Source organism: Serinus canaria, chromosome 1, assembly GCF_022539315.1.
Source record: "Serinus canaria isolate serCan28SL12 chromosome 1, serCan2020, whole genome shotgun sequence".
NCBI classification, from domain to species: Eukaryota; Metazoa; Chordata; class Aves; order Passeriformes; family Fringillidae; genus Serinus; species Serinus canaria.
Window position 1 is genome coordinate 55,769,796 of NC_066313.1, and position 27,839 is coordinate 55,797,634.

At 37.3% G+C, this 27,839-nt stretch overlaps 1 protein-coding gene across 3 annotated transcripts in view; it reads right to left on the reverse strand.

Moving 5' to 3' along the window:
• The window catches only part of NAA16 (N-alpha-acetyltransferase 16, NatA auxiliary subunit), a 64,664-nt gene that overhangs the window by 7,065 nt on the left and 29,760 nt on the right, over positions 1-27,839 (reverse strand). Inside the window, exons 9-14 of one of the 3 annotated variants that reach the window (XM_050970575.1) lie at positions 26,010-26,116; positions 5,326-5,398; positions 4,919-5,088; positions 4,402-4,558; positions 2,367-2,491; positions 1,611-1,824 (exon numbers count right to left, since the gene is read on the reverse strand). In XM_050970575.1, coding sequence (XP_050826532.1) covers positions 1,611-1,824; positions 2,367-2,491; positions 4,402-4,558; positions 4,919-5,088; positions 5,326-5,398; positions 26,010-26,116 — 846 coding nt within the window. Of the gene's footprint in view, positions 1-1,610; positions 1,825-2,366; positions 2,496-4,401; positions 4,559-4,918; positions 5,089-5,325; positions 5,399-15,974; positions 16,147-26,009; positions 26,117-27,839 lie in introns of those variants that run through there. The other 2 variants (XM_009102980.4, XR_003945523.2) reach the window with 2 other exon arrangements.

Here is a 27,839-nt window from a genome sequence, read left to right on the forward strand (position 1 = left end):
CATAACTACCAACAGTCACGAGAGTGTCACCACTACACAGGCCAACACTGCTGCTGGATTACTATTTACAGCCTAACACAACACTTCATCTTGCATATTTTCTCTTACATGGCTGTTACAGAAACCTCAGTGATTTCAAAGGTTAGCTACATAAAGTTGTTACATCTGTCACAGGTTTTACCTTAGGAAATGAACAATGGTAATACTAAGCTCTCATTTGACTGCATTTAGAAGCAAGCAACTCAGCTTGCTTCTAAATGCCACCTAGAAACATCCAGATGATTTACACTCCATCTGACAACATGCTAAACTTGCTATTTTCCATTAAAGTGTCCGACTAATATACAGCCATGTAACTGCACTGATTTCATGCAAATGCCATGGGATAACTAAAGGGAAATGATCAGTTTAGCCAGAATAACACTGCAGCTACCAGTCTATTTACTGTGGTGTTTCACTGAGAACAGAATCTTTCCTAAATGTGGCAAGGCACAGAAAAATGGGCTCCAAGGGACTAACACATCTTTTTTGAGGCTAGGGCAGCATGATCTCCCTGCCTGGGTCATCCCTATTCTGACGCAAGGAAGCAAGTGTTCTTTTTACCCCATCCACACAGTGCTGCCTTCTCCCACAGATAAGCCTACTGGATCCCTGAGCAGCAGGCAAATGAACTAACATGACTTCTTAGACACCACCCACTTTATGATATATTGCTATCCTCTGTGACAGATCCTCTGCCACACACTAATCTTACAGTATATACAGAAACAAAGTTGGAGAGAAAAAGGTGCAAGTTCAACTATTCAAATATACCACTTCATTATCCATAGGCAGGTATAGTAAAACTTATTCACCTCTGAATAAAGGTAAGATTTTATCTGCAATTAAATGGCATTTTTGGTTTAGCTTCCCTTTTTCCCCATGTCAAACATTTTCCCTTTGCAAAAAGCCAGACATGAATTTCACTGCTTTAGCCAACAGCCACTGCAACGCTGACAGTAACTGCAATTCCACTAAAGGAGAAGCAACTATTTATCCTAAAGTAAAAAAAATCTTAAATAATCTGCCACTGAATCCTCAGATTTCCAAACTGTCCATTTAATACTAGTTTTAAATAATGTTCTAAATTTATTAATATTTAGAACATTATTTACCCATTTATTCTTTGGTCCTCAAGTTGTGTGAGAAGTGGTAAAACTTAAAGCAGTAGTAACTAGTATTACTATGCAATGAATTGAATACATGAAACCAAAATCAAATTCTTATAATTCAGATTAATAATTGTGCCTTTTCACGAAATCTATCAATTTCTCCATAATTTATTTGTTAATAATATTTATCTAATAGCTGAACTGAATCTGATTTTAATGCTCTGAAATGTCACTCCTCCCCAAGTACTCCAAAACTACAGCTAGGTTCATTCATGTTCTAATTCTACAAAGTAATGGGATGTGAACAGCAAACTGTAGCCTGTTACCTATGATCTCTTTTCAGTTATTATGAAAGACAAGAGGAAAAACTCGTGTTCTATTTACTCTGTGACATGTAACTTACTTAGCTTAAGCTTTTACATGTGTCAGACATATGAACCTTCATTAAAGTGTAGATACCTGAATTCACTTCTTGCTCTTTGCTTTCATTGGTAAGAGGATTATCATGGAGCTTCAAGTAAATTTCAATTGCTGATCGGGCAGCCTTGAAGTAGAAGGCATGTTTCCTGAGCACATCTTCTAATCTCAGAAGGTCTACATAGGCACGGAGAGTCATCTTTCTCATGCAGTACGTGTGGAAGTCAAATTGATCATCTGTTATCTCAAAAAAATGCTTTAAAAAAAAAAGAACACACTCATATACACATCCTTTACTTTAGTCTACTTTTTATTAGAGACAGGTGAATAAAGTTACAATTAATATTATTTATAGACAATATTTAACGAGTATGGACATATCCTTGTAATACTGACGGTTCAAGAGAATGTATTGGTAGGGAAAAATCTCAGTTAACAAAGCCTATATTGTGATTATGCAAAGACTTAGGCACTCTAAAAGCCAACTGAAATGTGACTATTCTGATTAGAAACACAATTGTTAAAAGTCAGTATAAAGTTAATGTAGGAATAGCTGCATAGAAGATATGGTATTTTATACTGAAACCTTTTCACTTCAGTAATAAGTCTTTCACAGAATAGCTAAAGAAGACATCTGTTACAAAAAATCATCAAGTATTACCCTGTTGTTAAAAGCCATTATACTAGAAGTTTTACATGCTTCTAGCATACAAAACTGTGCTGATTATGTTAACAAATATCTTCATTTGCGTATGAGAAGTACTGGGGAAGCAGTGGGTGGTGTTTGCACCTACTTACCCTTTCTACTTCGTGACATTTTTTCAAGGCATCACCATACTTCCCCAGCCTTTGGTAAGCCGCAGCACATTCTGTCTGGAACCACATACACTGCATCTCATTAAGGTTCTCCATAGCGGAAGTTCCTTCCTGAAATAAGAGTCATCATCAGGCTTGCTACTGTAATTTACCAGCTGCATCTTTCAACTGTGCCTGGTTTCAGGCCATCAGGAGCAAACAATCAATCCTTCAACATACTTGGAATATAACAGGATATGAACACCCAGTGTTCAAGTGAGAATAACACTTGAGATATTCTATGCTCCCCCAGACAGAAAGTAATAGATTGAAATTATTTAAAAACCCCAATTACCTAAAGATTAACATCTCAATAGGTTTTTAAGATTAACTCATGCTTGTATACACAGTCTCACTTTTACAATTTAGGGGCACAAAATAACATTATTTGGAAATATTCCTTGAGTTCAGCAAACAATTTTAGCTGCTTTTTCCCCATCAGGTAAGTAGCATCCACCAGTCTAAAAATCCACTAATATATTCACTGCTTTATCACGCAGTATGAGCAATTACACATTTCTTAGAACTTGTTTGTCTAAATAAGCAAAGTCAGATTTATACATGATATTCTGACAAGAAAAAAAATCCTAGGATTGAGACTTTATAATAGTAGTAATGTTCTAGACTAAGTGAACTGGAAAAACATCCCATATATCATTAATATTAGCCATTAGGTTTTCAGAACAGTCTTTATAGCAGATAAAAGACCCAGTTACGCTCAACATTTACTGTTACTGAAGATGATATCCTGTCTTTCCAGATGTCTATGATGAACTTCTGTCTTTCTTTCTTTAACACTTCTGATAATCATCATTAGTAAAAGATGATGAGTTTTAGTAATCCTATTTTCAATCATTCCTAGAAATACCTCCAATTTCAAGTGTTACCACACCTAGACTTTAAAAGAATGAAGAAGCCGAATTTATGTACTCCAGGATATCCCAAAAAGTAGTCTTCATGTTTAGTTCCATAAATTATATGAAGATCTGATATTTATGAATCCAAATTTTGTCCAATGTCAAAAAACCAGAATTTAAAGTGCTTATCCCATCTTGTAGGGACAGACTCTGTTTTAACAAAATTTTTGTGCGTAACACTAGCTAAAAGGAATGAAATGTTCAAATATAAATTAATTCATGTAAATATTAAATCATAATGAGTACAGTACTATACTGCTGTGCAGTTAGGTCGGATGGTACCAAAGGGAAACAACAAGGAATCCATCAGATGCATTTCAAAAGTGGTATTTTGAAGCACAGCAAAAAAACCCCCACCAACTTCTGGACAACTACCCTTGAACAACCCTTTTTTCCAGTACTTAGTGGGTCTACACAACTGGAGTGCTGCATCTATCTCTGGGGCCCCCAGCACAAGAGGGACATGGGCCTGTCAGAACAGATTCAGAGAAACACCATGAAAAATCAAAAGGCTGGAACACCTGTCCTGTGACAGAAGAGTTCACCCTGGAGAAGAGCAGGCAGCCTCCAGAGAGACCTTACAGTAGCCTGCCAGTATGTGAGGGAACCTCATAAGACAGAAAGGAAGAGACTTTTCACTAGGATCAGTAGCAACATCAACAGGAGCAAAAGATTTGAACTAAAAGAAGGAAGCTTTAAACTGGATGCAAGGTAAAAAAAAAAAAATCTTTTATGTGATAATGTGTTAAGACACTGGATTGTAGCTGTCCAGGAAAGTTGTGCATGTCCTGTCCCTGGAAGTGCTCAAGACTGGGATGGATGCAGCTTTGAGCAACCTCAATTATCCAAAGATGTCCATACCCATGGCAGTGGCACTGGACTATTCCATCTTTAAAAGGCTCTTTCCAATACAAACCATTCTACAATTCTGTGTAGTTCCTTACCATCAAGCATAGAAGTATTATAATAAAAATGGATATTAATAAAAGATATTTGATCAAAAGTTATGAGTGAAAAACCACCAGAGGCAAGCAAAACACCTCTTAATTAAAGCAATATACTTGCCCTTGTGAATTTAGAGCACATCTCCTCTGCATCCTTCACCATATTTGCTCGCAGCATGTATTTAGCACATTTAGAATTGATAAATCTGTCTGCAGTATCCAAAGACTGTGCTTCATCCATCCATTTGGCAGCTTCCTTGATGTTACCTACATGCTGTTAGGGAGAAATTAAATAGTTAACTTTCAGTAGAGGCCTGCTATTGACCATCTCCTGAAACCTGTATTTTTTACTGGTATTCTCCATCAGAACCAAAAGCCAGTGTCATTTTTACTCCCCCCACTCCCAGATTTTTTTCAGAATTACAATTCGCTGTAAGTCGTGACTGGCTTTGCAAAACCCAAACAAAAGGATTTTCATTTCCTTCCTGACAAAATGGTGCCCAAAAAAAAACCCATGTGAAAACCGATGCCCATAACAACTGCTAACTGAAATATTACCCACACATTCACACCAGTCTATTTTTTTTTTTTTTTAATACACTAGGTACTCCATGTGTCCAAATTCCCCTTTTACCTTGTAAATTTTTGCTTTTAAATAGAATAGCTCTATTAATGTTGGAGTGCTTGCAATTGCAGCATTAATGTAATCCAAGGCCAAAGAACACTGGCCAAGTTTGTCAAAGTGCTGTGCCAGGAAATACCGAACCCAAAGCAGTGTTGTTGGGGGCTCTTTCTCTCCATTTTCTGCAATAAAATGGGAAAGGTTACAATAACCAGTAAAGCTGAAGACTGCATTTGAAAAATGAACACAAAGACAAAGCTTGGCAATTTCAGCAAATATTTCTTGCGATGAATTATTTTATTATAAAATATAGTAACTATTTTTTTGCAAAAAGTATTAGCACTTCAACAGTTCCTGATAACTTCCATGAACAGTATTAGGAGTTATAGGGTAATTAACATAAGATCACAGAAACTTACCACATGTACTAAAAAGGTCACAAGTTTTCAAAGAGGCTTCATAACCAGTAACAAGTTCCTGGATTGTAGAAACCTACATATAAAAAATAGTATGTGCTTAAGTTTTGCTTTACTATCATTTTAACAGAAACAAATACACTGAACAGAACACTTGAGCATATTACAGAAACTATACAAAAAAACTACTTAATTTGGAAAAAATTGGATGTATCCTCACATAGCTTACTTCACCTTTTGCAGGTATTTTGATCACCCATTTTAACAAGCAATGTGTCAGGGAAACAGGGTTGATCTCAGGCAGCTTACAGCAGAAGGTATTCAAGTGCATATGATTAGTATCTTATGTAAAATTTCCAAAATATAACTCAACTTACACTATTCATTTTTAAGCATTGAAACTGAGCTAATTAAAAAAAAAGTTGCTTTGGAAAAGACCATGCATGAACTTCCCATAACAATGATGAAACAGAGACTTTTGTGGCTTTTAGCAGGTTGATCTGTATTATTAATGATTTCTGTTTTGTTTGAAGGTACTGTTGCCTAGAATGCAGGTTCCATCTCTTGACAAAAATCTATACATTGACTGAAGGAAAATACTTCCTGAGATCAGACCTTGTCAACAATATTGCTTTTCTTTTCTAGGCTTAAGACTCAAAATTCATCCATGCATTTTTAACTCATGCTATATAGGTCTGACATTAACAGTAAGTACAAACATTAGGATCTCTGCATTTCATGGCAACTATTCCAATTCCAGATCCGTGGCTCAAAAATGCCACGTAATGTTTCTTAACATTTTATGAAGTGCTCAACCTGTTTAGTAGCTTCATTCAAAACATGCCTACCATATCCAGCAGGTAACCAATGATCTTCAGGTAACAAGAACAAAAATATGACCTATGTATATGCACCCAAAGCCCAGAAGGGACTTAAAAATATAAGACTTGACTGTAAGCATGGCAGGATAATGGCTACATTCACCATCAGGTGAAATCTCCAGATGGTAAAAACCTAAAACTTCAATGGTAAAAAGATGATCCTACATTTTAAAAGCTGACTGCAAGAGTAAAATAGAATTGTGGGGAGACAGTAAAATTTTAAAAAGGCACAAACTGACAGTGCATGCAAGATATACTTTGGGAGAGAAAAGAGAAGAGAATAAACCTTGTTCTAGAAGATCAAAGTATACAATTTGAAGGACACAACTTCATTTAACCTAATCCAGCACAATAAGCAAAAATGCTTTCCAAGAGAGCAGAGAAAGCGACAGGCCCAAGTCACACACACAGCCACTGTAAATATCTCAAAACTGTAATAAAATGTATATACACATATATTCTGGAAAGCTCTGGGCAAATCTCATAAGAAATGAGTTTCAGTAGCAAAATCTCATAAAATACAATAAAATGTTACTGGACTTCAAATAACTACAAAGTGATGAAGGAATGTGAAGAAGTCACAAGTAAATGGATGAAGGCAAACAAATGCATTAAGTTATTCCCTGGCCTGCCTCAGACATCTGCTCACTGGAAGAAAACAACACCCTCAGAAAATATTTGAAGATTCTTTTCTCTAAAAAAAGGTTTAAAAGCAGAAAAATCTGCTTAAGACAGCATGGTTGCAATGTGTATATGCAACTGTGTAGGTGTTATTTTCTTGCTGATTTTCACTGAGAATTCCAAGTATTCCCAAAGTTTTCCTCATCTGGCTGCCACTAACCTCATCATCAGTGAACTGCGCATAAAGGGAGACAGACTGCTTCATTTCTTGAATAAGCACACCCCACCACCACATTCTACATATAAATGTTTAAATTATTGCACACTTGGGAGTACAGCTTCACATCTGGACTAAGACCAAGCTACCACCAAAAAGAATGGCATCACCATCCCTGAGCCACATGGGCCTGGTCCCTGCTTTGGCTGAGTGCTAGTGATTGTATCCAGGGTTATGAGTGATTCCTTCCTGTTCCACCACAGTGCACCAATGCCCAATTACTCATCCCAGCAGCAGTGGGCAGTGGCAGTGCACAGACCTGGGACATCCTTGTATGAGCGTCTTCAGTCAGCTGACATTAACAGTGAAATAAAATACTCTGAATCTTGAGGAGATAGAGAATACCAAGATGTGTTCTGCTGTAAAAGATGCCAAGTTCTTCCAAATTCAGAACTCTGCAGTTCTGAATTTGGAAGCCAAAGCTGCTTTTGGCTTTTGCAGCTCAAGAAAATACACTGTAATTGCCATTTCTGGAAGCTACTATGAACAATACACTTGGAAACAAGTATTCAGTGAAAGCAACAGCTAAGAAAATGCAAATGAAATAGTTGGATTATTGCAGACATACTCAATAAAAATGGCAGTATCTTTTTCCCTTATTTTTTATGCTTATGCTTCAGTCTCTTGCTAGTAATTTAGGAAAATAATTCCAGGTTGGTGGGCCACTTCAGGGAGCAAATTATCTGGAAATATGAACCATAATTTTTGTGTCCATATTAACTGCAAATTAAGTTGCAAAATCTGTCTCTTGAATTTGCTATTATCTGTATTCTAGAGTTATCACTGCCATCATAAAGGCAATAATATTTCACTCTTTCTTAAAGCCACAGCATTCTTCATAATTTTATAATTTCCAAAAATTGAGCTGACGTATCTGGAAATACCATGATACTGACCACAAGCTAATTTCAAATAGAATTATTCTAGGAAACCAGTGTGTTTGTTCTCTCGCCATTGAGTTGAGAAAGTCAAAGGTATCACAAAAGCGTAGCTGAAGTCATCAACAAATCTCTCTTCATTACAAAAAGACTGAATTGATTCCTGGGGTCACCAGTTTCAGAAGCCTCTTAATGAAAATTCAAGCCTCAAACCTTTTCATAGGTCATTACCTACATCTTTCATTCATTACGGAAGAACAATGAGCTGAGCAGCAAGAATCCAAGAAGGAGGAAATGGCTTTAGCCTTCTCAGCCTTCTCATTTGCACAAACAAGTGAAGTGCTCATTTTTCCTCCTATACCCTAAAGACTGAAATCATACATGCTCACAAACTATTATATATTCTTGCCAACTGTAGTAACCCTGAAAGTCAAAAAAAGCGTTTTCCACACTTGGTACTACATCAGCCAAAGACTCCATAAAGGTGGCTATGCTCTTCCATTCCTGTGCAGTTTATTTCTATTGGAAAGGACAATTTTGTAAGCAAACTTTGAGTAAATGTCTTAAAATGAATAGTTGATAAATATAAACAGACTACAGTAAATATAATGCACACATACCTTAATTTCTTTTTAAATTATAAGTAACAAAAAACCAATTGACTTAAAATACCTTTTTCTGTGAGCACTAGTTGTAATTACCTGATTAGACCAAGATTTGTTTTGTGTCCTCTTTTTTAAGGGACAGCCTAAGGGACTGTTGTCCAGGTAAACAGGTCATGACCAGAATTCTCCTACCATCTTTTGTAGCTATCACAGTGGCAACCATAGGCCAGTCATGAACTCAAAATCTGTGCTGCATGCTATGCCATGACTCCTGCTACAGAGATTTTTCTTTACACAAAAAGAGGTCTATCAAAGGTAAAAACAACAGGTAAGAATTACAGTAGCCTAAATTTTAGCTTGATTTTTTTTCTACATTTCATGTTATTACATGTAATTAAGTTGAATGAAATGAAAAATGTGAGGTGAAATACATAATGGAAGACAAACTCAACAGCTCACTACCACGAAGCAGGGATGCAAATTTTTCAAGCAAAAGGCTTAAATTCTCTGGTTTATTTATGGAATCTAAATAACTATATTCCATATCCTATTAAAACTATAATAGACTTCTGTTTCAATGACAACCTTCAAAACACCAATACAGAATTTTCTTCAATGAAACAATTGCAAAAAGAGGAACTGAATTATTGTAATGTACTATAAAGTGGTTAGACTTAAGTTATGTCAATAGTAATTTTTAAAGACTTCAGCTTGTTAATTTATCAGTTACAAACACTTCATGTAAGTACTTTTATTTTCAGCTGCTCCTATTAGAACTCCATCAGAAGTTACTAGCACTTCCAGCACAAACTTAAGTCAAAAGCTACCATATAAAGGCAGTTGGGGAAGCAGTCCACATGTTGACATTTGGCACAGGCTGGCCTTTTGATTTCCTAAAGACACATTTAGTATGATCTGTCTGTTCTCACAGCCAAAGGACTAAAAGGGAAACTTTTAATGCTAGTACTGAGATGTACACACAATAACCCCCTGCAGTGTTACAGTGTAACAGTGTGGCTGGACAGTGCCCAGGTAGAAAGGCACCTGGGGGTACTGGTCAACAGCCAGCTGAGCCAGCAGTGAGCCCTGGTGGCCAAGAAGGCCAATGACATCCTGGCCTGTATCAGGAATAGTGTGGCCAGCAGGAGCAGGGAGGTCATCCTTCCCTTGTACTCGGTGCTGGCCACACCTCGAGTGCTGAGTCCAGTTCTGGGCCCCGCAGTTTAGGTAGGACACTGAGATGCTTGAACACATCCAGAGGAGGGCAACAAGGCTGGTGAGGGGCTTGGAACACAAGCCCTGTGAGGAACGGCTGAGGGAGCTGGGGGTGTTAAGCTCGGAGAAAAGGAGAATCAGGGATGACCTTACCGCTCTCTACAACCCCCTGAAAGGTGGTTGTAGTCAGGTGGGGGTTGGTCTCTTTCTCCAGGCAGCAACTGACAGAACAAGAGGACACAGTCTCCAGCTGTGCCAAGAGAAATATAGGTTCAATATTAGGAAAGTCTTTTACAGAAAGGGTGATAAATGGTCTGCCTGGGGAGGTGATAAAATTGCCATCACTGGATGTGTTTAAAAAGAGACTGGATATGGCACTCGATGCCATGGTTTAATTGAGGTGTTGGGGCATGGGTTGGACTCAATGATCTTGAAGGTCTCTTCCAACCTAGTGATTCTGTGTATTAATGAAAGCCACTTTATTATCTTTCAAGCACAGTCCACTGCAGCCTACTTCCAAACAGCAAAGAGTGTCTCTAAGAAGATGATGCTGCCATCTCAGAAAATAGTTTCACCTCAGTGTCAAATCTACAAGCTTCTTAAATATCAGTGTCTAATATTGTACCTTGATCTTCTAACAGAATTCAATGGATTCTGTAAGTTTGAAACCCCCTTGAGCTGGAGACTCTTTCATGTGAGAAAACTTCAGCTAATCCTTCTCATACCCTCCTACAAAGGGCTAGAGGAGAAAAACTAGACAAGTTTTTCAGCAGGTGACCTAACAATGCTTCTCTTAAGCAACTTCTGGGTACTTATTTGGTAGTAATTAGAGCAGATAGGTACTGGAAAAATAAAAATTTCACACATGTCACCTACTCAGGTTTATCTGCCTCAGAAAGCTCCTGAACAAAAATGTAAGAGAAGGATGACATAGAAGAATCATTCTACATTCAAAACCCATCTAGTATCAGACTAGAAAAAACAGAGTGAAAATCTGGGTGCTTCTTATTTCTCACCTAAGCAACAGAACTCATTTGAGACATCCAATCCTGAACTACATCAACCTCCAGTTGCAGGAAAAAGACCTGTAACATTCAGGAATCAAAATTGCCTTGGTATTATTGAGCAGGTATCTTCCAAATAGTTAGCAGCCTGAAAGTTCAAACACGAACTATATTTTGGCACAAGGATATTCTCTATGGGCAGGTCCTTCATTTCAAGGACTGTGTTACATGGAGCACTACACTTTCTGAATTTCAATATGCAGACAATTTTTAGGACAACTGTAGTACTTTGCTGAGGAGGGCAATGGTTTGCTGCCAAACTTTTCTCCCTCCTTCAAAATAAGGGCATAATTTCACAAGAATATTATCTTATATTGAAAAAGCATGTCTACTGTTTTCTAGCAAAAAGACATCTAATGCAGAAAAGCCCAGAAAAGAGAAGGAAAACAGCTGGGAGGAGGGGACACCCTTTATGAACCTGCTCATCCTCCACAGGATGAAGGTATTCTGTGCTGTAAAATAAACAGGACAATTCCTAAAACAGATGATCTCTAATCTGGAATCTGATAATCTCACTCAGTTGGCAGGCAGCTTATGATTTGAAGTGTCGATATGGGCGGTCTTCATCACTGGGAAGACGGATTTTTCAGGTGCTTCTGAAGCTCTGGAGCTGGAGAAGGACTGCAGAAAGCAACCTGCAAAGGCCGTATTTCCTCATGCTGCATTTTCACTTAAGGCAAAATGACGCTGACAGAGGAAAAAAGAACACGTGTTCTTGCCCTTCAAGGAAAGGTTATGTCATCTGTCCTTGAAAGTTGGGACTGAACAAAGTTTTTGCTTAAATAAAGAATTCTCCACAGAAGCATCTTTCCTGAAGAAAATTTGTTTTTTGCAGATAATGCATGGTGCTGACAATATTGGTCCTGCCGGTCACAGAAACTGATCCCAAAGCAGCACTTGCTTTATCATCAGCAAATGAAATCTCTCTGAATCTCTGAACTTATTTTGAAAAACCAACTCCTAAAGATGCAAAAACTCCAATAACAGAAAACTACATCTCAAAGCTGAATAAATCAGTTGATAAGTTTACATCTCAAAGTACAACTGAATTTTTCCAGTATCTCCCTTCACTGACTTTGCTCGTAGTGGTGATGAAAGTGAAAGCTTTCTGGTTCCACAAGAATAGTATTCTTTATTGAGGAATATGGAATTTTGTCGAGTTTGTGACACTGCTTTTCCAGCCCAGCAGAAGCAACATCCATTAAACTTATGCCTATTTGTCACTCTTATGCCTATCTGAGGAAGTGAAAAATAGCTGTACTTATCAGAGTATCTAAACCCCCTATATCTAGATATCTCTATATGGACAGATTAAGATATTTAGAAGCCATTTGCAAATGGCTTTGCTACAGAGTCCCCAAAGGAAACTGAGGTTGTGCAACTTCAAAATAGTCAGTCCTCATCATCTAGAAAAAAACGGGATACCTAGAGACTGAATGACAAACAGTCTTTTAAGTATTATCCTGTGCCAGAAAACCATGTTGACATTAACAAAAGTCCTTGTGACCAAATTCGCAATATCTTTCACAAGACAAAGAAACATCTACTGCATGCCCTGAGGCAATACTCTAAATGCATCTTGGGAAATGGAGAAGCAACAATAAAAAACAGTCCACAAGAGTCCTATGTCAATACTTTAAGTCTTTGCCACAACAAGATTTTATCTAAGAGAGTGTCAAGAAGGTGCATGAAGAGGTATCAGTATCACATCATGCAGAAGTGGTATCAATACACCCTGAGTAGCACTTTTGAGCTTAGCACCAAATAAATTAAGACTGAAATATAATATAATGCAGTTGCTAGCTCAGAGTTCTGGAGAAGGCCTTTGATGACAATTTTGAAAAGGGTTTGCAGCTGGTCTGTGGCACACCAAATCAAGCCCTTCTTGAGCTTTCTCTCTTTCTTCTTGAGTATCAGTCCATTTCTGAGACAGTGCTAATCATTCACACACACACAAAGCCAGCCAACACAACAGAGCTGAAAGCTGAACCCACAAAAAAAAATGAAGATTCCCACTATAATAAGATGGCTCCTTGTTCTTCTTTTGATTCTACAGTCTCCACACCATTCTAAACTGAACCTTCCCAAGAAACAGCTTAGCACTAGAAAAAGCTCTGACACAATGACAGCACAAACAAGAATGTCTCCTGCTGCTCTCAGAGACACTTTCATAGTCTCCCTGGAAAGGGTTACTTGATTGCTTGTGATGGATGAGCCAGACATAGAGCCTGGCAAGGAACTTGGGACTCCCTTCTTGAGAAGGGTCTCTGGAAACGGTCTGATGGAGGATCCGAGGTTCAGACCCAGTTAAGCTCTGCCCATATGGCAAATCTGAAATCTGAAGTTGCTATCCCTAAAAATGCTGATGTTTAGACGTGAATTTTCAGGCCTACAGAAATACTTAAAAATGGTAGCAGAGGTATACTTCTGATAATCTCTATCTAGCATGACCCCATCACATGAATAATGGTATTTCAGTCCAGGGCAGTTTGACCATGGATCCCATTCTGGATGGAAAAGGGAAGGAAGTTTCAAATAAAGAAGCTGCCAATAGACTCAAATAAAAATAAAAAAAAATAAAAAAAAAAAAAAAAAAAAAGGCCCATAAATTCAATTAACTACATGGGGGGAAGGAGGGAAGGGCAGGAAGAAAGGTAAGTAAATGGAAGTAAGGTATGGTAAGTAAGGGTAAGTAAATGGAAGCTTACTGAAGTAAAACAGTAAGCTTCTATTTTCTTAAGTGGTTTACTACAGCCCAATGAAGACAAGAAGCATCTTCATCTATAGCCAAGAGGTGACTGGCATGAACTGAGATCTACTTTTTATCCAGACGAAGAACAAAACATGCCAAAAATGAGCCAGTGTGCTCTGCACAAAAGGTCTGAGTTCATGCTCTCCCAATGCAATCCACACAGGAAGGTATTTATGGGCAGCCACCTAAAAAGTTGCATTTCCTATGACTTATTATAATAAGTCATTCTATATAAATTAATGTCTAAGATTACAGTATCTATAAGCTTAGACAATTTAGAGAAGAACCAAAAAAACTCTGCAGCAAGGCTCAGACTGATAGATTTTTATTGTTTTTTAAGCAACATTTCTCTACTATTTAAAAAATGCCACATCTACCAGCTTTCAAACATAAGATATTAACATTCAGATTTATCAGTGTAAAAAGTAAAAGGCGTAGGGTATGCAAATGACTATTTCCATTTTTAGTCATGGCAGCTATACACTAACTTACTTGCAACTGCTTCCTTTGTCTCACCTGAAAAGTTTCTGCTCCACAACTTTTTATATAGCAGACACAGCTTCCCCTCACTCAATGTGGGATGAACAAGCCCACAGAAAATATTCATAGAAATTACTCCAATTGTGAAAGCCTAGTCAGCCTCATACAGACAACTTCCATTGCTTGCACATTAGGCTAACATCCGAATGCAATAAAAAAAAAGTCACAATCAAAAAATATTCTACAACCTTCACACCATGAAAATCAAACCAGAAAACAGGACAAGCACAACTTGTCCTTTAATTAACACAAGTCATCTTAAATTTCATGTTTATTGACATTTACAGATATCAAGGATGTAGTCTTACTGTTTTGTGTAACACTGTATTAAATGGTTGCTTTAAAACTGACAGCAATTCACATGTAGGTACATCTCTATTTTTAAATTTATTCAACTGAGCCATCAATACTCCCTTCTGCTTCCCTGAGTGAACCACTTTTAAATGTGTGCATATGCTTATGTTACACAGGATAAGACAAATATGCAAACTGCACTAGAACACACATCTTATGGTATCATGTTTAGTCACCAACTTCAGCAGCTCTCAGTGTGGGGTGGTTAAGCAGACATTTACTCTCAGGAACTCTGCCACAGAGCTACCAGCTTGTAAGGACTGGCTAACCACAAAGCAGAATTTTTGCACTACCATATTTAAAACCAGTGGTGTCTATTGCTGCTAGCACTGCTAACAGCTAATCTTGAAATAAAACAAGTGATACTTTTTCTAGTGTCAATAGCACAAATGAACACACAGGCTATCAGAAACACTAAACTCCAGAAGAAAATCTTCCTCCATTTATCTAAGTGAGTCTAGTTTGCATTTGTCATTCAAAAAAATAACTTGTAACAGCTATTCTGTATGCTTGCTCTGCTGAAGCAACGTGCCCCTAAAAATAATGCTATGTACAAACATAATTAATTGGAAAATTTATAGCAGCTGTAGTACAATACAAATACAAATTCAGAGCACACCAGTACCCTAAGATGCCACTGTGGTCATGACACAACTCATTTAATGAGACTCTGGTTTTCTGAAAGATTTTGGACAAGTCTGGAGACTGCACTAAAGAAAGCAAATACTTTCACATGAGCAAAACATCAGTAGGAGCAATCATGAGCAGAGATACCTAGAACATTTCTTGTGAGTCTCTAAATGGGTTAATCCCAATATAGACCACTCAAACTAAAAAAGCTCTCTTGATAAAATAGTTCATAAACCAACTGCTACACTTGTCAGCTCCTGGCTTACATGTTGCCTCACAGACCTAAACTGTCAGCCATCAGCATGTTTTACACTCCCCACTCTCATTCCGAGTGGTAGCATTGTATCCTTGCCATACGTACAACAACATTTCCAAGCCTGCTCCTTCCTCTACTTATTTCAAAATATTTCCTTACTCCTCCTCATGATCCAGCAGCACAATACAAATGCTATCTTTCACTATGAATGTACCAGTTGTCAGCCAGATCCTGGGTAAGTCCACTTACGAGATCACCCCTCCTGGAATTTTAAGTCAAAGACACAACTTCCTAACACTTGAAAATTATGGAGCCAGTATAAACAAAGGGCTGTCCTTGGTTAATCTTTCAGAACTATTTCTTCTTAAAATGCAGAGTTTCCTAACAGAACTAAATGTTTTTACTTCCTTATGTAATCCACCAATCATCTGCAGAGAACATCTAACTGAAAAAATTAATAAATAAAAATCAACCAACAGAGGCAACCTGCTTTATATTGCTTCAGCTTTCCACATTAAGGAAGAAATATGCCTTCTTTCCAGAAAGGTTAAAGAAAGATCTTCACTGAAGACAGCCTACCTTCCTGTGTAGACAGTCTTACACCTTTTTTTGAGACTGTTGTTTCTGATGTTTCTTCCAGCCAGACATTTTCTGTCATCCAGTATTTCCTCACAGTCTCCATGATTTTAGATACTCAGAAAAAGGGCACATGTGCACTAATGTCGAGCTTCAATGGAATCAACCAATGCACCTGCAACACAATCGACGTAAACCTTGATGTTGACTAATTGAAGATCTTCACTCTTTGGATTTTTTATCTCATGGATACAGAGACCAGCATGTATGGGGAGCCAAAGAGCATTTCTGAGCATTGATCAAGTACAAAGAGAATTTTCTGGGGAGGAGGTGAGGGTAGCACTTCAAGATCCATTTCTTGTGAGGAAGAGTAACAAATGAGGCTCTTCACAGATATTTCTAATACATCTGGACTGTAGCTTATAGAATGTGAAAGTTTCTTTATCTCATGTAATTGCTTCTACTTCTGGTTATTAGCTTCCAGCAGAAACATTCGGCCAAGAGCCACAGTTACATTCACCCTGGGCAGTAACTTTGCATAAATATCAGAACTCATAATAATAAAGTGGCACTCCTAAATCCTTTTGCTTCTCAAACATACAAAGCCTACATCTTATTCCTGACATAAGAATTATACCAACTATGCAAATTTTTTTCAAGCAGAAAGATATCAGTAGGATGTCATTTAGTCAAGTACTCTTGCTAATTAGAAGCTAAAAAAATAACTGATTAAAAGATTTAATAATCCTCCATGTTATCCAGTAGGCTTTTTAAATTGAAAGTTTTACATAACTCAAGGAAACTCGGGAAAAATGGTTATACTTTGCTGATATCAGTATTTTTATAATAACAAACTTCAGATACTACAGCACAAAGCAAAGTATAAAAGCTATGAAACCACTTGTAGCATAAAAGAAAAGCCCAGCAGCTAGACAGAAAATCTCTTTGCCTGCAGAGGAGACTAATACACCCACATTACAGCACTTAAATTTACACAAGGACTATATTGTGTTGAGACATTTTCCTTGTAAATGCTCCATGTTTCTCAGCATATAAAAACCCCCATATATAGAGTCACATTTCAAAGCCTTTCATTGACATAGTAGTTTAGGGGATTATTGCAGAAAGTCTCAACAAATAATGAAAATTAAATTGTTCATACCATTAGAGAAATATCAACTATAAGTAAAAAAATCTACTATATTTATATTTTTAGAAGCTGTGTTTTAAATAACATTTCAAAATTGTAGAGGAAAGCGGGTTATCTTGTTAATAAAACCCCCAAAACACAACCCTGTAAATGTCTTTATGTTGGATGAAGTTTTTTTATTATAGCTTCCCTGCTATCCTCCCATGTATCTCTCCTGCATAGAATTCACTGTAATTAGCCATCTACAATTCTTACTACATGGTCATTGGTTAAAAGTCACAAAGACCAGAAATTCACTTTAAAATACATGTTACCTCCAAGTACGTTTATGAATTGATGATGCAAAAAACTTCGTATTTTATGTCAAGATCAAGAATATCAAGTGAATAAATATCTAAGGTCAATATGAGAACTATATGCCTTTAATGTTCTTAAGAAGCTACTGTTTTTTCAGAAATAACTACAATTCTTCAAAACACACTATCATTACTGGCCCCACTACACACAAGCACCTCTTATAGATTTTTGTTTTTAATCACGTCTGTGGACTTTCCAAATTAGGACAGCTAGTATTTTTTATTTTCGTATGTTTAATCCATGCATCTTTTCAAGTTTGGCATTGCAGAAACGCTTTGTTGAGCAACTCCACTTTTAGCTTATTAGCACAACATAAAAAGAAAAAAACTGAGTACAAATATAAAGCTGTACAGACTCAGACACTGGCACTCAAACACTTGCACTGTTCTTTCAGCAAAAATGGAAGAGTGGAACAGACAATTGGGAACGTGAACTACTCTGTCTGCAAGTCAGGCTTAGATAATCCATTCTGAATTGCATGAGAGACTCATAAATCAGTTCTCTAAGAACATAATCTGCTGGAGTCCTATAAATTCTGTGTCTTTTATTCTCCCCTTCAAAATATACAGTATAGAAAGAACAAGAACTTTTCTGGTGCAGAATTTCTATATATTAAAACTCCAATATGAGGATGACAGCTCATGGGACTTGTTTTATCACCTCCCATAAAGCAAGCTATTTTTTGGGCTAATGGCCATCTTCTCTTTAAACACTTGGCATTGTAGTTGTCACTGTAGATCACAGTAAGGCACCAGGTACTGGCAACAGCAGATATAGGTAACAAGGCCTGATCTTGAAAGCACAGCACCTCACTTATAACCTCACATATGAAATTTGTCAAGCCTTAGACAACTGCACCACTGAGCACCTCCCAACAGCTGCACACTTACAAAGCACATCAAGGGTAGGGGCAACAGCACACTGACCCCACCAATGTCACACCAACAGTCCCGCCTGCATAATGTTACCAACACTGGCAGGTTCGCTAGAAGAAACTGACTCCATCAGCAGAAACCTACTCAGTGAACATGAGCTATCCCACCTGATAAATTAATCTGGATGCAATTATGACTTTATTAGACTTTTATTAATATTTTGTCCTCCACTTTTCCTTCATCATCTAGATAGGGGCAAACACATATTCAGCGAGCATCTACATCAACAGCCTGGCTAAATGATTGCTGATTTCTAAGCTGGAAGTATTCTTTACACAGCTCTTTTTCTTTGAGACTACAAGCAGATGATCACTGACAAAATACCAAATGCACAACACTTTCTATTAGGATTTGCACTGTGAAATTTTGCAGAAATAAAGACAGATACCATATGTGCCACTTAGAGAGCTCCCAAATCAAGGCTGATGAAACAATCATATGCAATTTGCAGATCATATCCTCAGCCTAACCCCACTGCACTCTTGAATAAACAACCTGTTCTTTGGCCTACCTTGAAGCATTAGCTTCATTTAATATATTCATGTGACCTGTGGTGAACCATGCATTTACTCACATTTAACATAAACCTAATGTGGGTCTGCAGTTACTCAGCTGTGTTTTGAAGTTATTCCATTTCTAAAAGGCAGATTCTGTGACAAGTTTTTTCCCTTTGTGAATAGCCTGAAGCAAGAAATCCTAGAAGTGATTAAGGCTCTGCTGGCAAATGGATATAAAAAACACAGCTGGAGATTCCAAATTGCAGTATGTGGATTAGGGATCTCAGTGCTTCTGTATACAGGCATTCACGCATATCAGCATGTAAGTCTTTACTGTGGCTTTCTGCACTGTTTGCAGTAGTGTCTCAGCGCTGCCACACATAAAAGGCACTTGCCCTGGCACTGCAGTAGCAGTTCAGGACAAGCTTGCCTGTTGGCAAGTAAATGGCAACAAGCTGGTCCTGGACTTGCAGGTGGAAACACTGCAAGAAGATTAAGAATCATGAAGGTTTGAAGAGACTTCTACAAACTGCCTAGTCCAATCCTTTGTTACAGAGCAGGGACAGCTGAAGCAGACCATCTCCAAGAAGGCAGCTTCACTACCTGTCACCAACCTATTCTTATGTTTGACAACCTCTATGACAATTGTGTCTTTTCTTTTACTCAAATATTCTCTTGTATTTTATTCAGCAACTCTTAGAAGACTACCAGAAGATTTCCCCACTACTGGCCCCACTGTTACCTCCTTGGGGATACCAGCTGGAGTTCATGCAGCAGATGACAACACTGAGCCTGGCAGCTCAGTCGGCTTTCAGTACAAATTACTGTCTACTAAGGTGTACTTCAACATGCTGTCTTATCACAGATGATGCCAAAAAGCCTTGCTAATACACAGGATCAACTGCTGTCCCCTTGTATGCTGAGATAATAATTTTGTTACAGAAGGCTATTAAGTTAATCAGGCATCAATTCCCCATCATAAATCCATCCTACCTACTGTCCTTTGTGTGTTTTGGTAATGGTTTCCAGGATTATTTGTCTTATCAGCTTCACAAAAATTGAGATCAGCCTGACTGGCTCATAGCTCCTCAGATCCTTTTTGTACTTGGAAACAGGAGACATTCACTCTCCTCCAGACCTTAGCAAACTCCATCCATCATGATGATCTCTCAAAGACTGAGTAGAAGTGCAATTACATTGTCTAGCTCTGCTAAGAGTTAGAGATGCATCCCAATCAAGTTTGATGTGCATACCCAGTATGTTTAGACATTCTATCCTCCAGTACCAAGATGTGTGTATTTAAGAAAGCAATTGAAGTGACACACACATACTCTCAAAAATCACAAAAGTGGTGTACATTCTCTGCTGCCTATTTACCAAACTTGATACCTCATCAGCAACTCTTAGAAGACTACCAGAAGATTTACCAGAAGTGATGAGCTTGAAATAAGAATCATGTTAGAAGTGATGACAAAAAACAGTATCATGCTTTGAATTTTACTGGATTCTGTCTCATGAAGTGTGAAGTTGTTTTTCCACTTGTTTGCTATTTTTAGCAAACAGCATAACAGAAAAGTTGTCAGTGAAGTCACTGACAATTGATATCTTCTCCTCCTTGAAATGTAACAGGAATCCACTCTTGTACATGTAAAAGAATAAACACCTGTATCAAGACAGCACTACATGCACCAATGAGGCATCAGCTGAGCAATGCACTGCTGCTGTGCTGTATGCAATCAATTACAGAATGTATGCAGGTGCCTTAATTGAGTCTAATTTAAAAAGTATCCTATCAGAGGAGCAAAAGAGTCCTAGAAGATGGAAAGATAAATATCACTATATCCCAGTGTGTGTCTTGGTGCTAGCAGATATGAAGATGCCAGCTGAGATGGTAAAAGAAACTTAGGTACCTGCTTGGGACAGGTCTTCCTCCCAGGAAGATGAGGCACGTGCTGTATCTACCAATTAAAGCCACAGAGGCAATACATTAAGAGTAAAGTTTAAACTCCAGATTTAGTTTCAAAACCACCATGAAGTTGTTTATCACAGAGTGCTTTGCCTCTACAGGTAACTCTTACCCCAAAATTCTTCCATTTTATCACAGAAATTATTTAAATAAAGTTAACTTGGGGGGAAAAGGTCTGAGAAACAAACAAACAAACATGGAATGAACTTAGAGTTTTGTAGACCAGTAAGACATTCACAGGGTTCCCCCAGGAAGTCTTAAACAATAGCCAGAACCAAGAATATGTTTCAACGGGAATGATATGAAAAGGCAAAGGCTGGTATTTGAGAAGCTGACCAAACTCAAGATTAGGTGAGAGAAATTAATATCAAGCTCAGAACAGAAGTTCTTCAACACTAGTAACCTGTAGAGGAAGCTCTCAGCTCTTGTTCAGATCAGCCATTTCCTTTCTCCAAACCTCATGGGTGAGTAGAATCTGGTGCAATGCTTTTTACATTTGTGAACTTCGCCTTTATGTAACCAGACTCATTTACACTACTTCATTATAACCAAGGGTTTTCACGTTTAAAAAGCCTCAGGCTGCTATATAATGAATAGAAGGAAAGCATAGCTAATTTCTTCACAACCTACAGTGAACGTACAGTTTCAAGAATCATCTGAAACAAACTGGTAGTGATGAACATTATAGTTCAAGTACTTTTTTTAAACACAAAGCCATCAAGACAGTGTTCCATCAAATTATTTCTCTAATATTTTGCACATAAAAAGTGATCTATGACTGAATATCAGCAATGAGGTACCACTGAATACAGTCTATATGATATTATAAACTTCCCTTGAATGAGACACTATAAAGTAGTGTAAGACTGAGTCCAGCAGTCTCTATCACCCTCCAATTGACCTTGCCTTCATTTGGAAAGACATGGAATCTGGCTGTGTATCAGTGTAGCAAGTTAGGAAGTGATTAGTACATGCCTTTGGTATCTACAAACAGGGAGCACAGTAACAATTATCACTTGAGAAATAACTTGAACTCTTTACATCCTAACTCCTTTTACTCTTTTTCATGCACATAACCTGAACAAAATCAATTGCCAATTACAAAAAAAGTAAGCAGACATTGACTCAAATGGCCTTTGTCCAACTGTTCATCCTGCAACTCAATGCTCCTCTCCTTATTCCAATGTTAGAGTAATTTTATGCTACAGCATGGTATAGAACCAGACTCAGAATACTGAACAGCTGGCATGATTTTTTTAACATATGTTTATACTTTTTGTATTTTATTATTATTTGCAAAAGTTATTATAATCAAAAGTTCTATCCACGGCACAATACATTGGTCAAGTTAAAATGACAGTACAGTTTCTGGGCAAAAGAAAATTTTTAGCTTCTTTTCCTATGGCTTCTCACCCTTCAGCCTGAACTACTTATGTCTCCTCCAGTCTAGGTGCCTTGACAAAGAAGAAGAAACAGTAAAAAAGCAAACCAGTTCACATGCTACTTTATCACATTAGCATAACAGCACAAAGCCTGAAGAAATCACCACCTCATCTGAAGAGCTTTGAAGGATTAAACCTTGTCTTGTATAACTCCCTTCTAAAACTATGGAGGAAAACGTTCAGATCACTGACATGCAAGCAGTGATGGACCACAAAGTCTGAAACTGGGTCTTGCTGCAAAAGCATGCACAGTAATTTACAGCAAAGCCAGTTTAACACCTTCTACCCATCAGGTTCTGTAGTTCTTTTAAAATCTGCTTTAACATAATCATCAGTGGGTTAGCAACTTCCTCCTAAGAGGCAACAGTATTGCTGGGAGTGATGAAATCCAGCACTTGTCCCAGGTTTCACCACACCATCTCTGTTACTTTCTCAAGCATCCAAGTTTCAGAGTTACCAAATCTTGAAGTATCCTTTTCAATCCAATGGTGCAGTCAAATATAAACCTTTGCACATCACAAGTGAACTCAAGTCCAACACACATATAATTTTTTCTGCTCCAGAATTACAGGAAAGGCATAGATTACATAATGCAATATGAAGCATATTTTTACTCATTAGAGATTTATTTATTAAGGAATGATTTACCTCAAAACAAGTTTGAGTATACATAGAGCTTTGTTGCTTTTTGGCAATCTCTTTATTGAAAATATTTCACATTCTCACGTCTTTGGTTGCTGAAAGAAAGTTTCTTCCAGCAATAACCTTAAGATTACTTTTTTAATGAAACAAACAGCTTTACATTTCCTACTTACAGCACCTTACTGAGACCTCACCCAAAGGATTTTAAACAGTTCTACTTGCACTGTGAAGAAAGATTAAAATCACCTTTCCTACTTAATCAAAGTAAGGCTCATTCTTTTAGGAAGAGCAAGTTGTAATCCACACCCTTCATTACACCAATATTTGCAAAAGTATGTAAACAAATTTCAATTCAGTAGCTGAAAAAATAACATGCCATGCACCCAGTTGGCACTGCAGTGATTTCAGTTTTATTTTTGGTAGGGCACTCATTAATTCTTTCCAGAAGCAGCTGGGAAAGCTTCCTCAATGTTAGTTTCATAGATATGAAGTGCTCATGTAATGACATCTTGGGAAGAAGCCTACCTAACACAGCCAAAAGGCCTAGTACCATCTTACAGAAATTAAATAATAAACATTTTCCTGAACACATCTAACAAATGTTTGCCTTCTATACAACCACCCTTTTCTCCTTGCTGTTCACAAATCATAGACCTACCTTGAGCTCTAGAAAGAAGGAACTTCCTAGCCTTAAATACGAACTATTTCATCAAGTCTTCATACCTATGCCACTTCAAAATCAAACCGCAGTTGACTGCGCCAAACTACATTTGTTTCCAAAGAAACACAGGGGTCACTTTCTCCCCAGCTGGTAGAGAAATCAGAATTTTGCTAGGTATTTCCTAGAAGGCATAACACAATACTGACTACAATCCTCTTTCAGTCAAACCATACAAGTAATTTATGTGAGAAGCTAGTAAGCTACTAAGCTCCACCTTAGACAAACTAGATACCAAAACAGAATATTTTCCTGAAAGATGTAGCACACATTAGTCTGTCATAATTTTCCGCTCTCAAGCCCCAAATTTTAGTAATTCTAAAATTAACTGTCAGGGACTAAAATTAAAGTTTCTCTTAATTTCAAAGATTCTTCTGTCACACTATAGCTATAGGTAAACCCAACTAAATGAAATGTAAAAGACAGCCCGCTTTAGTAAGGAAATAATTTGAAATATGACAAAAATGCTTTTGCAGAAGTTAGCAGCACAAACAAATCCCTAGCATGTTTGGAAAAGGCAAAGCTCTGGATTTTAATTACTTTTTAGGATTAAACTGGCAGTTTTGAGCAGCACTGTTTTGAAGTGCTGCTCAAAACTTCATTTTGATAGTGAAGATGACTACCAGAAAGAAACCTTTCTGTGTATGTTTGCCTCAAAATACAGTAGCCCTCTTTTTTAATCTATCATGTCCAAAATTAAATGAGCACTAAAAATCTTTTCAGATGCCAAATGAATTAATGCATATCTTTCAACATCCAGATTCTTCACACTTCAAATAGCAGTTAGACTTCCCTAACACTGACTGTGCGCCTATCTAGATACCCTGTGTATCCCAATATAAAAAATTTCAATTCCATTTCATTTGCATTGATAAGTGTGCATTAGCAATAGGCGCTGTAGAAAAGCCTGTACTATACAAGTATCATCTTCTTAGCTGGGATAGAGTTAATTTGCTTCTTAGTAGCCAGTACAGTGCTGTGTCTGGAACTTAGCATGAGTACAGATAAGACATTGATATTTCAGTTGTTGCTAAGGTGTGCTTGTACTGAGGTGAGGACTGTCCAGGTTCCCATGGTCTGTGAGGCAGCTGGCGCACAAGAAGCCAAGAAGGAGCATGGCCAAGACAGATGACCTGAAGTAGCCAAAAGGATATTGCATACCCCCAGTATATAAATGGGGAGAGTTGGCTGTGAGCTGTCAATCACTGCTAAGGGATGGGCAGGGTACTGGTCAGTGAATGAAGAGCAGTTGTTCTGTGCACAATTTGTTTCTCTTGAATTTTTTTCTTCCCTCTCCCCTTTTCATTACAATTATTAGTATTATTACAGTTTATTTGGATTCAAAATTGAAGTCAAGTCCTTATCTCAACCCACAAGGTTTAGGTATTCCTGATTCTACTCCCCATCAGGCAGGGTAGAGTAAGCAAGCAGCTGCATGGTATTTAAGTTGCCAGAATTAATTAAATTCTGGTATCGCAACAACACGATACCAGAATTTATTAAAATTATGTCAACCACGGAAAAAGTAGAAATTACAGAAGTGTACTGAAAATTCCATGTTACAACCCTAGCAAAGAAACGCTTTGAAAGAAGAATAATTTTAGTCCAAAAAAGGAGTATTCACTTCTGGTTGAAAAACTGCATCATGTATTTAGGGTTTTTCCAGATACAAATCCCTCTCTTTACCTAGCCATGAATGGATTAGAATACCTATAATGTTTGTAGGAAAGATCTGAAGAGACATAATCTGAAGAGAGTGATCCAAATTATTCTACACCCTTGAGTAACATGCTTTAGTTAAAATTTTTTTTTTTAATACCTTACTGTCAAGTTTGGAAGGAATCATTACATTTGAAACAACAGTTCTTTTGTGACACAATTACACCAAAACAAAGTTTAGAAGTACAAAAAATATACACTGAAGTTTTAGTGCAAGACTGAAAAAAGGAAACAAGCCTTTGTGGAAAACACTAATGTGTTCATGCAATTCAGAAATGTACACAGAACAATAGCCACCTGTTATTTTAAAAGCATTACTTCTGGTGACATCATAAACCATAAGTTGAAAGAATTCTGTAACACTTGCACTCAAAGCACACAAAGTTAATGATCACTGATTTTTCAAGAACCTTAGTGCACTCTGCACCAATCTGACTTCAAGCATTTTGATATCAAGTGATCATTCACATATGACAAAATAGCACATTAGGGAAAAAATGTTCAACAACTCTAATTGGCAGTTTACAGGGAAAGCTACAAGAACTCTTAGATAGTCTATCAGCAATTCAATACAGAAGACTTCATTAAAACCAAATAAATACTAAATTTTACCTTTTCTGGATTGTAATATAAAGATTTCAAAGTGGTAAACAAGGGTGGACAGCCTTTACTGAAGTTAACCCTCAGGAACTTATCCGTTAGTTCTCTAAATTTTTCACCTAGGAACAAAAGTGTGTTTGGTTATATGTCAGTGATTGCAAGTGTTATATAAATATATGCACTAACTGCTGTGCAACTCTGGATAACAGAGAAACGGAGAAACTGCAGTTGAGGGCTTTAGTCTTTCTGTTATTTAATAAGACACAAATATGCTCCAGATTTAAAAAACAAAAACAAAACCACAGAGTAAAATGCTTAAGTTGCTAGTGTTTAGGAGTCTGCTGGCAGACATGGTAACAGTCCTCAAACCGGCAGTCTATTGGAAAGAGAAAATATTAAGTGCTGACTACAGAGGATGTAGCAAAAGCTATTTAAACACTGAAAACTCCCTATAATATTAAGAATAACAATGGTGATCTTGCAAAAGCTCCATTATTGAAGGTTTTTATGAGTTAAACAAATATGTGTTAGGAGTAGTGCATATATAAAATATCCTGATTTGAGGAAGAAGGACAGATGAAATTAAACCTCTGCTACTCTTCTAGTCCTATTTTTATTGTTTCTGGAATTAGAAAATAGACTCATTGTTTCAAAAATATAAGCTCCATATCAGAATCAACTGTATCAAAATATACTTCAGAAAGCTAAAAATCTGGTCCAATTATATTTTCAATTAAAAATTACAATAATTGCAGTAAGTGCTACCTTTCTGTGAAATGCTGTTAAAAGAAAAAAAAAAAAAAGAAAGAAAAAGGCAGTACTTTGAACAGAAGACATCCAGCCAGGAAAATAGGAAAAAAACAAAGAAAACCAGCTATGATGAAAGTGATTCTTTACAACCCGGGGCGGGGGGGGGCATGGAGAGGGTGCTTGTTGTTGTTTGGTTGGGCTTTTTTCTATCCTTTCTTTTTTTTTACACTTTGTTTGCTTTGCATACGGATGAACTTTCTCCACACTTCAATGCCTCCTCTGTTGTAGACTTTCTCAACAAGAAAGTACCACACTTCATGTAATACTAAGATTCACCCATAAAACTGACAAAACTGTTGAAATAAACTTAACTTCAATAAGAACACATTAAAAATTTTATTAACAGCTTTTTTTAGATATTAAAAAAATGTAGACACTACTGCTTGATATACGACATTTTCATTTATTTCTATCAATTCTCAATTGTCCAACACTTACTGTTATCAGCAGTATTGCTAATAAGTACTGAGACAAATGAAAGAAATTCATGTTCTCACCTTGCTGTACTAAATCAAACTGCTGCATATAGAAACTCCTACTACCTGTAGATGGGGATCCATGACTGGACTGTAAGCACGTGCTTTACACTACAGATAGATTAATTAAGATGTGTTGTCTCACAGTACAGAAACTCCCCCATATAAAGAAAAAATCCATCTCAGTTTCTCCTGTTGCATTCTTCTAATTTATTATCTTGCTGGAAGAATCATAATTTAGAATTTAGGAAAGCAAGATTAAAGTGTCCCTATTTACTTATAGAAAATAACAGTTTTAAAACAAAATTTAAAAAAAAAAGAAGCCACACAGCTGGGCACCCACCTATGACAAGAAGCAGAGTTACAGTTTAGTCTGAGGCACACACCTTACCAGAAGAGCATAAACTAATCTAAAAATGCATGCACACACACTTGATCAGTAAAATTGATGGTAACAGCCTTCCTCCATAAAGGTGGTTTCCAGCTCGATCAAGGAGCTGATTTGTTTCAAATACAAGGTTAGGATTCAATGCACAGGAAGGTCTGGACAAGAACT